The sequence below is a fragment of the Maniola hyperantus genome, chromosome 20 (assembly GCF_902806685.2).
Source record: "Maniola hyperantus chromosome 20, iAphHyp1.2, whole genome shotgun sequence".
Classification (NCBI taxonomy): Eukaryota; Metazoa; Arthropoda; class Insecta; order Lepidoptera; family Nymphalidae; genus Maniola; species Maniola hyperantus.
In genome coordinates, this window is record NC_048555.1 from 6030152 (window position 1) to 6046538 (window position 16387).

Consider the following 16387-nt stretch of genomic DNA (forward strand, 5'->3'; position numbering starts at 1 on the left):
AAAGAGACGGACGTGAAACAGTCTGTTTGCGAGGCCTTTTTTGGCCGTCTGACAAAAATCTGTAAAAGTTATTTGTCAGGCGCCAATAAAATCCGAGCTTATAACGGCTGGGTCATGCCCGTTCTCATGTACACCTTTGGCGTGCTCAGATGGACTCAGACTGAACTTGACGCCCTGGACAGAAAAGTCCGCACAACTATGACTCTTTATCGCATGCACCACCCAAAATCGTCTGTGATGAGGTTGTATATCCCCCGGAAGTGTGGTGGTCGAGGCGTATTGAGCGTCAAGACCATGCATAACCGGGAGATAGCCAACCTCAGAACCTACTTTGAGACGATGAGGGGGTCCCCCATGCATAGAGAGGTCATAGAATGTGATAAAGGACTCACCCCACTATCCTTAGCCCAAACCGAGTGGCAGAAACCGGTGGTACTTAGCACCTCTGACCGGGAGGCCGTATGGAGGGAGAAGGAGCTGCACGGACGCTTTTTTAAAGCTCTTAATGAGCCACACGTAGATAAAAAAGCGTCCGTGCAGTGGCTGCGCTTTGGTGACCTCTTCGGGGAAACCGAGGGTTTTGTCTGTGCGATACAAGATCAGGTGGTCAAGACGCGGAACTACCGAAAGTACATTCTGAAGGATGGCACTCACGACATCTGTAGAGCTTGTCGCCATCCCGGCGAGTCACTCAGACATGTGCTTTCGGGATGCTCAGCGCTTGCCAACACTGAGTATCTGCACAGACACAACCAAGCAGCCAAAATCCTTCACCAAGAGCTTGCTCTGAAGTACGGTCTCCTGGATGAGAGGCTGCCGTATTACAAGTACACACCGGTGCCGGTACTCGAGCGCGACGGAGTCCGGCTCTATTGGGACCGGTCCATCATCACGGACAGGACTATTCTAGCGAATAAGCCTGACATTGTGGTGGTGGACCGGGCACAGTCGAGGGTGTTTTTGGTGGACATCACCATTCCGTATGACGAGAACCTCGTGAGAGCTGAGACGGAGAAAAAGCGCAAGTATCTCGATCTGGCTCACGAGGTTTCCGACATGTGGCATGTGGAGTCCACTGAAATCATCCCAATCGTCATATCTGCGAATGGGTTGATCCCAGTCAGCCTCGCTCAACATCTGAGGCGACTGGGTTTCCGTGGCAGTTCGCTCGCAGCCAGGATGCAAAAAGCGGTCTTGCTGGACTCGGCTAGGATAGTCCGCCGATTTCTACACCTGTCGCCCTGACCCCCGGCCGTTTGGTCTCCCCTGCCGGGGTGTAATCCTCCGCCCGATACAAATATGTATGTATGTAATGTTTATGTAGGTTTATTTATTTTTATGTATGTAAGTATATTATAACTCCTTTGGCTTTTATATGTATCTATTTTGTACACGGGCGTGAGAGTAGATGTATATCATAATAATAATAATATATTGCATAACCGGGAGATAGCCAACCTCAGAACCTACTTTGAGACGATGAGGGGGCCCCCCATGCATAGAGAGGTCATAGAATGTGATAAAGGACTCACTCCACTATCCTTAGCCCAAACCGAGTGGCAGAAACCGGTGGTACTTAGCACCTCTGACCGGGAGGCCGTATGGAGGGAGAAGGAGCTGCACGGACGCTTTTTTAAAGCTCTTAATGAGCCACACGTAGATAAAAAAGCGTCCGTGCAGTGGTTGCGCTTTGGTGACCTCTTCGGGGAAACCGAGGGTTTTGTCTGTGCGATACAAGATCAGGTGGTCAAGACGCGGAACTACCGAAAGTACATTCTGAAGGATGGCACTCACGACATCTGCCGAGCTTGTCGCCATCCCGGCGAGTCACTCAGACATGTGCTCTCGGGATGCTCAGCGCTTGCCAACACTGAGTATCTGCACAGACACAACCAAGCAGCCAAAATCCTTCACCAAGAGCTTGCTCTGAAGTACGGTCTCCTGGATGAGAGGCTGCCGTATTACAAGTACACACCGGTGCCGGTACTCGAGCGCGACGGAGTCCGGCTCTATTGGGACCGGTCCATCATCACAGACAGGACTATTCTAGCGAATAAGCCTGACATCGTGGTGGTGGACCGGGCACAGTCGAGGGTGTTTTTGGTGGACATCACCATTCCGTATGACGAGAACCTCGTGAGAGCTGAGACGGAGAAAAAGCGCAAGTATCTCGATCTGGCTCACGAGGTTTCCGACATGTGGCATGTGGAGTCCACTGAAATCATCCCAATCGTCATATCTGCGAATGGGTTGATCCCAGTCAGCCTCGCTCACCATCTGAGGCGACTGGGGTTCCGTGGCAGTTCGCTCGCAGCCAAGATGCAAAAAGCGGTCTTGCTGGACTCGGCTAGGATAGTCCGCCGATTTCTTCACCTGTCGCCCTGACCGCCGGCCGTTTGGTCTCCCCTGCCGGGGTGTGATCCTCCGCCCGGTACAAATATGTATGTATGTAATGTTTATGTAGGTTTATTTATTTTTATGTATGTAAGTATATTATATTTCTATTGGCTGTTATATATATTTATCTTGTACACGGGCGTGAGAGTAGATATATCGAGATAATAATAATAATAAAAGCTTTATTTAATTCCATACAAAGCTTTTGACAATAAAAGTTACAGTTAGTAAATACTTAAAATGAATATGATTAGTAGTTAGTTAATATTATAAAATAAAATTATGGTTAGTATGTTAGTATTACAAATTATTTATATAGATAGGTCTATTATAATGTAAAATTGCTATTTTGTATGGACCCCCTTCGGGTAAAAGCCTCCTCCAAGGATTTCCACTTGGCTCTATCTGTAGCTGAGGCAAGCCACCTTCGGCCCGCTAACGCCACTATTTCGTCTACCCATCTGGCATAATTCAATCCACTGCTTGACCGTCGTGATTAATTGCTTTTGTAAATTCAATCACTAATAGATAGAGAAGTAGCCTTTAGGACCAGAGCCAGTCTGAACGCCTATAGTACTTCTTCTTCTTCTTCTTCTTCGCTCTGGGCTGGTTTCCGCACTTAAACGTTTCCGTCTGTTGTGCGTGCATTGCCCCTCCCCGCTGAAGTCTTCACTCCAGCCATCCAAGCTCACTCCAGAAGCCGAGTAGACCGCCCAGGTTGCCGAGGGCTTCATGGAATGAGGTCGGGGAACCCAAATGGCGTTCGCGTTGTTCTGCTACGCCCGTGCACTCTAGGACCACGTGCGTCGTTGTTTCGTCGACCTCCATGCAAGCCCTGCACAAAGGACTGTCGGTGACACCTATAACGAAAAGGTGTTTGTTTAGTGGGCTATGCCCTGTTATGAGTCCCACCACCTTTCTAAGTTTACCTCTGTCCAGGCGGAGTAGTTTGTTAGTTTGCCGTTTGTCTATGTTGGGGAAAGCCTCTTTGGCTTGCCTGCAGTCTGTTGTGTTCGCCCATAGTTGGGAATGCTCTTTTAGTGTTAGTTCATGCAACCAGGTTTTATACTCACTGAAGGGTATGGGAACAATAGGTTCTGGCCCGATCACCTTCAATGTCGTAGCCTTTCGTGCTAGTGCGTCGGCCGCCTCGTTTCCCTGGTCTCCATCATGTCCTTTGACCCACCTTAGGGTGATGTCGTTTGACATGGCGAGTGTTTCCAGAGTCTTGTGGCAGTCTTGTATAAGTTGTGAGGTCGTCGAGAATCTGAGCAGCTTGGCTATCAGAGTTAATGTTAATTTTAAAGTTTGTTACCTGTCGATTGGCCACGGCTATAGCCGCGGTCATAATGCCCACACACTCTGCTTGGAAGACAGAGTTGTCCTTACCGAGTGCGTGACTTATTCTCATGTTTAGTTCTTGGCAGTAGGCTCCAGCTCCTGTGCCCGTTTTCGTTTTGGATCCGTCGGTGTACACTTCTATTGTGTCTTGTGCTGGCTTCGGATCTAAGTTCTTCTCTGAGTTTATCTTGTAGTTTTTGTCTAGTATGTGTTGTTTTTCGGTTCTGTCGCATTTCCACTGCAAACGTGGTTCTTTGTTTATGCTTTGCCCTAGAATTTTAGTGTGCATTGTGTTTTGTTCTTTCCAATGCCCTGAGGTTTTCAGTCTCAGGGCTGCGAGTGTTGCTTCTTCTTTGATGTGTATGTGTAGGGGCGGAATGCCCAATATGACTTCTAACGCTGCTGTTGGTGTGGTACTCATGCAGCCGGTAATGGCGAGGCATGCTTGTCGTTGAAATTTCTGTAGTTCTTGCTGGGCGGTAGTAAGGAGAGTTCTTGGCCACCATACAAGTGCAGCATATGTTAGTGAACATCTTACTACCGATAGGTATAACCATTTCATTATCTTTGGTTTTAGCCCCCATTTTTTCCCTAGCATGCGTTTGCATTGGTTTAGTATTGCTAGTGATTTTTTGGTTTTATCTTCTGTATGCCTTTTCCAGCTGAGTTTGCTGTCCAGTGTCACACCGAGATATTTTACCTCTGCGGACAGTTCAAGGCTTGTGTTAAACAAAGTTGGTGGTTTGGTTAGTTCAATTTTCCTTTTCTTGGTAAACAGTATCATCTCTGTTTTCTTCGGATTTACTGTAAGTTCGTTTTCATTGCACCATCTTTCTATTAAGCGCAAAGCTCGTTGCATGACTTCGTATAATGTGTTTTCTAGCTTGCCACTGATTAGGATGGTGAGATCATCTGCATAACCAATGGTATAGAACCCACTTTTGTTTAGTTTGGTTATCAGGTCGTCAACTACAAGGTTCCATAGTATTGGTGACAGGACACCTCCTTGAGGACAGCCTCTCGCCACTATGCCTTTTGTGACTCCGTTGATGTCTAGTTGTATGATTCTCTGTTCTAGTAAAGCTCTTATCCAGCTGCGTATGGTTTTTGACGCCTTGTATCTTCCCAAGGCTTTGTCTATGCTATCGAAAGTTGTTTTATCAAAGGCTCCTTCAATGTCTATGAACACGCCTAGTGTCGATAATTTGTTTTCGAGGTCATGTTCGATTTTGGTAACAACAGAATGAAGTGCGGTTTCTGTTGATTTGCCCGTACTGTAAGCGTGCTGATGTGAGTGTAAAGGTAGATGTTTTAAGGTTCTGTCCCTGAGGGACCTGTCGACAAGTCTTTCGAGCGTTTTTAGTAGGAAAGATGTAAGGCTGATTGGTCTGAAGGACTTCGGCAATGTGTAGTCACTCCTTCCAGGTTTTGGTAGGAAGACCACTTTCACTTCTCTCCAGGCCATTGGTATGTATTTGTATGCTATGCAGGCCTTGTATATTATTTCCAGCCATGGTGTCAGTTGAAGTTTTCCCCATTGTAAAAGTGCTGGGAAAATGGTGTCGGTCCCTCCTGTTTTGAAAGGGTGGAAGGTGTCAATAGCCCAGCTGATTCTATCTCGCGTGACTATGTTGTTGGCAAAGTCCCAATCCTCTTCTATTGGATGGTGACCAAGGGTGCTTCCCCAGTCTGTTGAATCTACTATTCTACAGCCAGGGAAGTGTGTTTCGATGAGCGTTTCGCTTATCTCTTTGTCGTCCTTGGTGTATGTTCCGTCCGCTTTCCTCAGTGAGCCGAGTGTGCGGGTGTTGTCGTTTGCTAGAATCTTGCGTATGCCTATAGTACTTAATCTTTAATCCCTTTGATATTCTTGACTAAAAAAGCTAAGATTTTAAGGAAGTGGTAGTGCTTAAAACATTTTTTTTTAATTATGTAAGAAATAGATGATGCCCGCGACTTCGTCCGCGTGGATTTAGGTTTTTAAAACTCAAGTGGGAACTTTTTGATTTTCCGGGATAAAAGGTAGCCTATGTCACTCTCCAGGCCTTTATCTAAACCCATGCAAATAATATGCATGGGTATAGATAATTTACCCTTATTTACCCTTGCCTTTACCCTTATTATAAATGCGAAAGTGTGTTTGTTTGTCCTCAATCACGTCGCATCGGTGCAACGGATTGACGTGATTTTTTGCATGGGTATAGATAAAGACCTGGAGAGTGACATAGACTTTTTATCCCGGAAAATCAAAGAGTTCCCACGGGATTTTTGAAAAACCTAATTCCACGCGGACGAAGTGGCGGGCATCAGCTAGTATAAAATAAAGTCATCATCGTAATTTAATCTGTTTAGATTTAATTAAAAATAAAAAGAGGAACCGCCGAGTTTCTTGCTGGTTCGTCTCAGTAGGAACGGCATTCCGAACCAGTGGTAAATTAAAACTACCTGACTATTCGAAAGCGCTTGTAAAAAGTCTACTTGAATAAAAACATATTCTATTCTATTCTATTCTAATTTATTACAGCTTTAATTAATTAATTAATTTTTAATTTTAATTTAAGTTTATTTTATAGAATTGTCTGTTATTATTATTCCTTCCATTAGTTAGACCCTATAAATTAATAAATATATTTGTTTATTCGCTTGTAGTTTCCAAATTTGTTAATGGATTTCACTGCAGTTTTCACATCCATAAAAACATTTCACGTGAAAGTGTCCTACCTATCTATATAATACATTCACATATCGAGATCGCGGATAACGACTGGTTAAAACATTTTCATTTCAAAAGCTCCATGTGGAAAATACCTATTATTATGACTAAATAGAGTGTTCATCTCCATACAAATCCAGAATAAATATTTATTTTAATCATAGTCGTACATATACATAAGCTTGTTTACGTGCGTATAGTGCTGCCATGTTTAGCATATTTATTTGGAAGGGGAGCTATGTTTTGGAAGGAGGTATTTTTAATCATTCGCGTGAATTTCAGTTTTTTAAAGATCTCATTGGAATTTATCTACGTTATTGAGAAAACCCACACTCAAAAAATTTAAAATTTAAGTTTCTAGACTCTAGGATACACTTAGTAACATTAGAAATACATACAAACTCATCAATCACTTTTTGTTTGAATAAAAAGTGAAACCATAATATTATAGTCAAAACCTAAAGTAAAATATAATATATGTAGAACAGATTTATTACCATAGGTACTTAGGTAAAAAAGCGGTGATAGCCCAGTGGTTATGACATCAGCCTTCTGTTAGGGAGGTCGGGAGTTCGACCCCGGGCACGCAACTCTAACCCTTCGGAGCTATGTGCGTTTTAAGCAATAATTAAAAGGTGCTTTAACGGTGAAGGAAAACATTGTAAAGAAACTTGCATATCCTGTTCAATACGATTTTTATCGTCAAGTTTTACACAATCGCACCTCTGATTCTCAAAGGTGTGTGAAGTCTGCCAATATATGGATAAACTATGGCCAAACCTTTCTTATTCTGAGAGGGGACCCATTCTCAATAGTGAGCTGGCGATAGAGGATAATGACAACAATAAGTATACCTATTTCACGATAACAGCAAAGAGTAAAACCATAATTTAGAACGCCCACAGTTCATTAAAAGCGTGAAGGAGTAATCAATCAGAAATTTAGATTGGATACATTTCAACATTGATTATTCCTCGCAAGATTGATTCGCTAGAGTCTACATCTGTTAACACTCAATCGTTCAGGAGCCATTTCGTAAAACATATTGCTCGACCAACATAAACTTAATATCACTTATTTATATTACAAAATAAACTACATATGTGTATTGCATCTATACTATATAAATAACATATATACATCACAAATAGTATAAGAAAATAATAAAGTACAGTTGGCGTCACATAAAAGGACCATGAACCTGCGCAGTGGGTGATTTATCTATCTATCTGATGGTACGAAGACAGACACGACGACGAGGGTGTATTCCGCAACGCATGGACCGGCTCGCCAGTCAACCTAAAAAGTAGTACAACCAGTTATTAACCAGTACTACTACGGTTTTACTAATTAGGTAGGTTAAGGTCGGGGGTTCGATTCCGGCCTTTTTAGTTATGAGCGTTTCTAAGCAATTAAATATCACTTGTTTTAACGTGAAAACATCGTGAGGAAACCTGCATGCCTGGCAGTTCGTCTCCATAAGTTCTCAAAGGTATGTGAAGTCTGCCAATCCACACTTGGCCTGCATGTTATAGACCAGATTGAGAAGGGTCAAATCCTTCTCATTCTGGGAGGAGACCCATCCTCAGTAGTGAGCCGAGCCGAAAATTGGTTGATCATGATAATGATGATATTTTAAGCGACACGTGACATTTGCAAACCGACACTTGCACACTGCGCACTTATAGAAAGACTTCGTGGACTACACATATTTTAAACCCCTATTTTACCCCCTTAGGGATTGAATTTTCAAATATCCTTTCTTAGCGGATATCTACGTCGCGATAGCTATCTGCATGCCAAATTTCAGTCCGATCCTTCCAGTCCGATCCTTCAAGTAGTTTGAGCTATGCATTGATGATCAGTCAAGTCAGTCAGTCAGTCAGTCACCTTTTCCTTTTATACATAATATACGGCAAACATTTGAAGTGAACAATAATCCGCTCCAGCACCGACAATAAGCTTATGACTCCACACAGCTGCACGGTATACTATGGTAACTCTTTCACCAGTAACAGTGTCAAACTCTGGAATTCACTCCCAGCTGAAATACGTCAGGCGAAATCCTTAAACTCCTTTAAAAATCGTTTGAAGAACTATTATTTATCTATGTAAACAGAATTATGTAGTATATTATAGAGATATGTATATAGGTATATATATTTATATATATTTGTGTATTATTAGAATGTACTGTGTATGTAGTCTAATTTATAATAATATAATATACCTAGGGCCATTTTCGGCTGCCGCACCAACCCGTGCTTTCGTGATTCCTTTCGTCAAAGGTTGTCTGGAAGAGATCGCTTTAGCGATAAGGCCGCCTTTGCATGCTACAGCTATTAGATTAAGATCCTGTATTGTGTTTTTTCAATGTTTACTTTGTGTTGTGTGCAATAAAGTGTAAAATAAATAAATAAATAAATAAATAATTAAAGCGATCAAGACATGCGATTAGTCATAGTCGCTACACACGAGTAGATTCGTGTGGTCATAGTAAATATTTTGCCTGACACGACCGTACAAAGCCTGGACATGTTTGGTAACCCTAGTCGCGTATCGCTGCCGACGCACTTTGTGTATCCGAGACTTATAAAAGAAGGAAGTGCTTTTTACTAATTTGCCAACATAGCTGTAAGAAAAGCTGTTTCCGCCACTTAAAACTTTTTAATTAAGATCTTAACTTTTACTTTTTTAAAACATTATATTATATCAAAGGTAAATAATTAGATAAGCTTTACTTACACCTTGAGTATTTCGCTGCTTTTACAAAGCTTTCATTTTTTACTTTTTAAGTAAGGTCTAAAGAACTCTTCATAATTTATTTACACAGTTAATTTTAAGAAAACCGTTTGTAAAATAAGTATAAGTAACCTCTTTTATGAAAATAAAAGTACCTCAGTGTAGATGTTATTTTCCACTTTCTTTGTAAACTAAATTTCCAATGCCCACCCAGTAAATCAACTCGTTTCTTTGTCTCTATCAATAAGAGCTGAAAATATCTGTGAAGTTATGAAGTGATTTTTCCGTACCTACTCTAGAAAGATACGGCCTTACCATCAATCTCTGTCAATAGAGAACCATATAAAAGATAAATAGGAAATAAATCGGACGATCTGACACGTAGGAAGAAACACAATAAAGTAATTAATGAAAGCTTGAGTTACTACGCGGAATAGGGATGGTGACTACTAGTCAAATCAGCGACTTTTTATCTAACCTCAAAACGCTCGCTTAGTAGGGGAGCTTACTAGGTATATGAAAATACATAGATGTGACGTTAAAAATATTTGACGTAATCGGACGTACTTTTTAGTTAAATTGATAATTTAAAATGATAAGCAAACTTAAAAGTAACAGCGGACGTGGATTTTACGAATTTTGGAAGACCTCTATTTAATCATTTGTAAGAAATAATTTTTATTTTTGACATTGGCATCACTCCAATTCTATGATAATACCTACAAGGAAGCACAGTCGCTAACGAGTTACTATGGGTCTCATAAGAAAACTCAGTCACTTCGCGAGCGATAGAGAGATATTATCTTCAGGGCTTAGATTAAGGATTAGCGTAGCGGAGACCAATCCTTAATCTAAGGTTCAGGGCTTCTCTCCTTGAGAAATAAGGACATCTATAGAAGTACCTACATAACTCATTAAACAATAGACCATCGAATTGTGAAGAAATCTGTTGTAAAATAAATGCTCGCTTCAAACCAGCTCTAATCGAATTAATATAAGGATTACTACCTATTGAACGAAATCCCAATATTCCAATCGTGTGCTTAATGATAGGCAGTAAATCTCGGTTCCCTTCAACTATATTAATAATTTTATTGAAAAATCGACCGCGCGTGAAATGGACGCGCCGTCCGTCAACTCCATAATTTCACAGTTGTTGCTTCTTATAACGTAGGTAATTGATTCCTCTTCCCGGTGATATTTTGCTAAATAAATCATGTAACCCGAAAACATCGATTTTTTGTTCCCCTGTCCCGTAGTTTGTCCCCTAATAGGCTTATGCTAGTAAAACATAATAATTGTGTTGTAATCCCGCGTTATGTTAGTATAAATGAAAAATTTAACGTAAAAACCTTTCTCGTGAAAACTATGAAAATTTTTCATGTTATGTGAGCACTTGTACGTAACGTTTCTGGTCATCGTGGGTAGAAAAAAACAAAAAAATCGGTCAAGTGCGAGTCGGACTCGTACATGAAGGGTTCCCAATCATCGTACAAGAAATAATATTTTTTTATTTTTTATGGCGGCTATTATTATTATTTGTTGTTATAGCGGTAATAGAAATACACATTCTATGAAAATTTCAACTTTCTACCTATTACAATTCACGAGATACAGCCCGCTGACAGACAGACGAACGGACGGATGGACGGCGGTGGAGGGTTAGTAACAGAGTCCCGTTGGCACCCTATTACTTAGCCTCGTTCTAAAGTGGTTCACAAACATTAGCTGTATCAGAATAACATTAAAATTTCTGTCTAAGGCTTCTTGCCAAACATGGAATTGCTAGAAACAATACTTTTAAAGTGTACATTTAGCAATTTAGGTATATGTATTTTTTCCACCTACACTTTTATATTTTTCATTTTGTCTGACACAACCACTGAATCTTTTTATCTTTACCTTGTACCCTAGGATTTTTAAAACCCCTAAATCCTCGTAAATGAAGTCGCGGGCACAGTGGCGTAGCTAGGTAACGAAAGGCCCTGGGGCAGATCAAAAATGGGGCTCCCCTGCTATCTAAACTGGTTAGGTTTTATCAAGTAAAAATATTAAATATACAAATAGGTACATTCACAGAAAGAATTGAGGGGAATTCCCTTGTAACTACCGAATTTCTCTCAACTGAGTTGCTATGATTAAAGTCAGGTTGCAACCTGTCATATTTATTTCGAAAATGGGAGAAATTTTCAAAAGTTTAGTTCGATCGAGATTTTCTGGTAAGGATTCGAGGGCCCCCTGAGCTTTAAGGCCCCGGAGCACTGCCCCACCTTGCCCCTAGGTAGCTACGCCACTGCGCGGGCATCATCTTTTTGTTACAGAGATAGCTTGCATCCTGGAGAATCCTAAAAATCATAATCATATCCGGAAAATCATAGTTCGGGCTATTCGATTTACTTTGGCAAAATAAAAAATATACGTCGCCATTACCATTAGATGTGATCGATACAGTGAAATGAACGTCATTTGTCATCATTTCATCGACATACATCACTCGTCGATCATCAATCTACTATCTACCTATCGGACGGAAAATTTGCCATTCGCTAATTACACAGCTCTCGGTTAATGAACGTCCTACTACGTTTCAGGGGTTTAAAATTTCGGTTATAGAGTTCCGTGCTCAAAGGGTGCCAACGGGAACCCCATTACTAAGCGTCCACTGTCCGTCCATCTGTCTGTCAGTCCGCAGTGTCTCATGGATCGTAACAGGTAGAGAGTTTAAATTTTCACTGGTTTGTTGGTCTATTGGTTTGTTGGTTTGTCCTTCAATCCCGTCGCAACGGAAAAACGGATCGACATGATTTTTGCATGGGTAAGTATAGTTTCAGACCTGGAGAGTACTTACCTATTCAATCCCGGAAAATCAAAGAGTTCCTACGGGTATTTAAAAAAACCGAAACGCGGTCGTACGAAGTCGCGGGCATCAGCTAGTTAGGTTAGAAAATTATTAGGTAAATTAGATTTCAGAAACCACCGTAATATATTCAATATTTGTTTGATCAAGCTTTAACGGATATTGAAATCCAGGCCAATGTTCTACAATTACTCCAGTCCAGACCAACGGAGAAAACTTCTAATCCCAGAAACCAGATCCCGAGCACGACATTGCATATTAAAAAATCTACTCGTATAGAACTAAAACTCTACGGAGAATAATACTGACATACTTAGCTCTATTTTCAGTAGGTAGGTAGTAAAACAAATAATGCTACGCAGCATGTATTGAATCTTTTTTCCTAAGCCCTTTTAGAAAAAAAACTTCTGACTACCTTACCTTACCTACTAATTATAATTATTATCTTACTCACCATATGTACATCTAAACTAATCCTAAACAGATGCTATTAGGTATAACACTAGATGATGCGCGTGACGTCACCCGAGTGGATTTAGGTTTTACAAAAATCCCACAGGAACTCTATGATTTTCCAGAATAAAATAGCCCAAATTTCGTCAAAATCTGATAAAACAATGGTCCGTGAAAAGGTAAGGTAATATAAATTTAGGTTTTTTGAAATCCCATGGGAACTCTTTAATTTTCCGGGATAAAAAGTACGCGAACGAAGTCGCGAGCATCAGCTAGTTTTCTATAATAATAATACGTGTAGTAAATAATAATATAAATCTTAACGGACAAAAATCTAACTTGAAAGTGTTAAAATTCTGAGTTATAGATATAACTTGAACACAGCAGAGTAGAGGTAACGTCCTGTGATAATTAATGATGGCCACTAATTTCGATTGTCCGCACAGTGATTAATTTGCTACGCTTGTCTTCCAGTTTTAGGCCGTCCGCATATTAATTATTTATCAGAAACTAACTGATGCCCATGACTTCGTCCGCGTGGATTTAGTTAGATTGTTAAAAATCACGTGGGGACTCATTGATTTTCCGGGATGAAAGTAAACTAAAGTAAAGTATAGACTCTCCAGGGCATACCTACCCATGAAAAAATCACGCCAATCTGTTGCTCCGTTGCGACGTGATTGAATGACAAACCAACAAACCACACTTTTACATTTATAAAATTAAGTAGGTACATTGTCTGTCGAAAGACAACTTATGAATATAACCAAATATAACATACGAGTAGGTATGAATTTCGTAATGCGTAAACATAAAATGTAAAAAAAAATTTAATTGCAGGTGTTTCTAATCAAAACCAATTTAATTAAGAATGCCTAAAAAGTTGTTTACTTTTTACGCTAGGTATTGAAAACGGAAAATTTAAACACAATCAACAACCGATTATTTTAAATGGTTTATGCAACACATTTAAGGCTCCAAATTGGACCATTCTAATTATGTTTAAGCTGCTTTGGCCAAAATGGCTAAAATCGTGGCGAACCGCGGGCGGAAGAGGCTTAACTATTTCTCAGTTGAATACCTGCTTTCTGCCCACGAATTAATTACAAAGCTCACATTAAAACCATTGTCCCTATTAACAAAGATTTATGTTCTACCAAATAAAATCAAAATTGTACCTTCAGTTCATATACTTCCTCGTTTGTTTAGATTCTCTTGCAGATTACTCTACCGTACCTACCTATATCCTTCACAAATTACCTTCTTAAGGCCTACGAATTACCAAAGCTATCTTAACATGATTCATGTTCTATTAAATAAATCTTTATGTACATTACATAATATCTAAGTCGTACCTTGAAATAAATGGCGAGACCGGTATTCTCATATACGTCTTAGATCCTCTTTACCCGATTATATTAGGTATGTATTTTAGGTATGTATTATTACCCTTTTACCTGGTTGCCGCGCCCTAAATAATTTATTTAACAAAGCTTTCAACAACGATTTATCACTACCCATATCACTTCATAATTATTGTAAACTAGATGATGCCAGCGACTTCGTCCGCGTAGATTTAGGTTTTTTAAAAATCCCGTGGTAACTCTTTAATTTTCCGGGATAAACAGTAGCCTATGTCACTCTCTATATCTTTATCTATACCCATACAGAAAATCACGTCAATCCGTTACACCGTTGCGACGTGATTGAAGAACAAACCAACAAACCAACAAACAAACACACTTTCGCGTTTATAATAAGGGTACCTACTGATAGCAGGCTACGTTGCCCGCGACTTCGTCCGCTTGAATTTAGATTTTTATAAATCGCGTGGGAACATTTTGATTTTCTGGAATAAAAAGTTCTAAAATTCAACCGATTTTGACAAAATTTGGTACAGCGTTAGCTTATATCCCGGGGAAGGACATAGGCTACTTTTTATCCCGAAAAATTAAAGAGTTCCCACGGGATTTAAAAAACCTAAATCCACGCGGACGAAGTCGCGGGCATCAGCTAGTAAAAAATAAAAAATAAAAATAATTCAAAATTTCATATCGATAGCTTTAATAGTCACAGAATTAATAATAAACCGTAACAGACAGATGAACGGACGGAAAAAGTAGCACCGCACCATAAAGGTTCCATTTTTACCATTTTGGTACGGAACCCTAAAAAGAGCTACTGATAGGTGAAGTAGGTAGGTAATTAAAATAGAGCTTCTCCTAAAAATACCACTACAGACGAACAATTTGTAAGTTCATATAAAAATATCTTATTTTTCAGAATCAACGCAATTTTCACTACCTACCTCACAGATACCAAATTCGATAAATAAAATGTGTCGTAATTTTTTGACATATTTTTGCTGTCCCGCTATATTGGATTATAGTCATACTTCATATTAGACAAGGGTACCTAATACAGAGAAAGTCGACGAAACCTTATTTATTAAAATCTGTGGATCATCAATACAGTGGGTTATCTATACATCAAAACATTCATACATAGACAGAGGAATATATTATTTGGAGCCCCCTTCATAAAAACGAAGTTAAAAACGACTGTCTAAAAAAAGAAATGTAATGTTTTCAGGGTTCATTTGTGGTTCATGAACCTATGTATGTCAGTTTCTTAATTTTATCATAACTTCTAAATGCCTGAACAGATTTGGATATATGCATGGGGTTGTAATCGTTACAATCTTACATCATCCCGAGTGATACTAGTTACTTATAATTTTTTAAATGGCACCATTTTATGTTTTACGTTTTTCACTTTTTAGTTCGTTTTTCGACAGTGCAGTCGTATTTTTAATTTTTTTTTATCATACAACTTTTATACAAAATTCAAATTGGATTCAAACGTCGTTTGTGTGGAGAATGCTCCGAATATACTTGTCACAACACAAGCACAACGACAATAACGACAACGACACTAATCATAGAATTAGAAAAAATATTATCTATGATTCACCGTTGTCTCAGTAAGATGTGACACAAATACTTAAGGCACTTACCATAAGGCTAACATATCCGTGAATACCGTTGTAGGCTTCAACCACTTCTCTAAAACTGCCTTCGCAGTAAGTGCAGGCCTCCGGTTTGATAGTAAGATTCAGCTTGCTTTGAGCATCGCTCACCACTTTTACAAGAACTGAGGCAATGTTCTCTTTCCTTTCTTTAAACGCCTGTTCCTTGAGAACTGTTAAGATTCTCGTCTCATTTATGGCCTTGATGTCAGAGGAATTGCCAGACGCTGCTAGGATTTCCTGGAATATATCCATTAAAGTTTGTGATTTGTTCGACATCTTGCGAAGTTGTCTCCAGTTCGACTATATCATGTATGAGATCGATTCGCCCATAGATGCGGTGGTACCAAGGAAACCTGGAAACAAAATAATATATCGTTAGAGTTTATTTGAATTGTTAGTTTTTGTCCCGCCACCGACTAAAAAGCGACTACTCTCGCTATCGACTATTTTCTCGCTCAAGAAACGTACAATTGACGTATGATCGTGTGTCAATAAAAGAGATAAATATATTAATAGTTAATCGCTAACTGTACACACTGTCGGCGAAAACTCTCTGCCACTAGCAGAGTTGTATCGTAAAAATCTCGCTGCGATGCTCTCTTGGCAGTCTCTCTCTCTCTCCGTACGTATAGTACCTACGCGACAGGTCGAGATGGCCAAGTATGCAGGGCGTCCCATCTCATACCCCGATTGCCATCTCAACCTGTCGCGGACTATAGTTGAAATTCCATTTACGACGCGATTTACTTCCTCGTTCCTTATACGAACTCCCTTCCGGCACACGAGTAGATATCCCTACTTCCGGCCTCAGTTTTCCCCTCCACTTTTAATATGGGTATGAATAGGCATCTTC

The 16387-nt window shown here is 40.0% G+C and overlaps 1 protein-coding gene across 2 annotated transcripts in view; it reads right to left on the minus strand.

The window, feature by feature from the left end:
• Positions 1-16387, minus strand: part of LOC117991734 (G-protein coupled receptor dmsr-1-like) — a 69313-nt gene that overhangs the window by 26332 nt on the left and 26594 nt on the right. For both annotated transcript variants that reach the window (XM_034979331.2, XM_069505320.1), the window contains exon 2: positions 15520-15887. In XM_034979331.2, the coding sequence (XP_034835222.1) occupies positions 15520-15810 (291 nt within the window). In that variant the 5' untranslated portion in view covers positions 15811-15887. The remainder of the gene's footprint in view (positions 1-15519; positions 15888-16387) is intronic.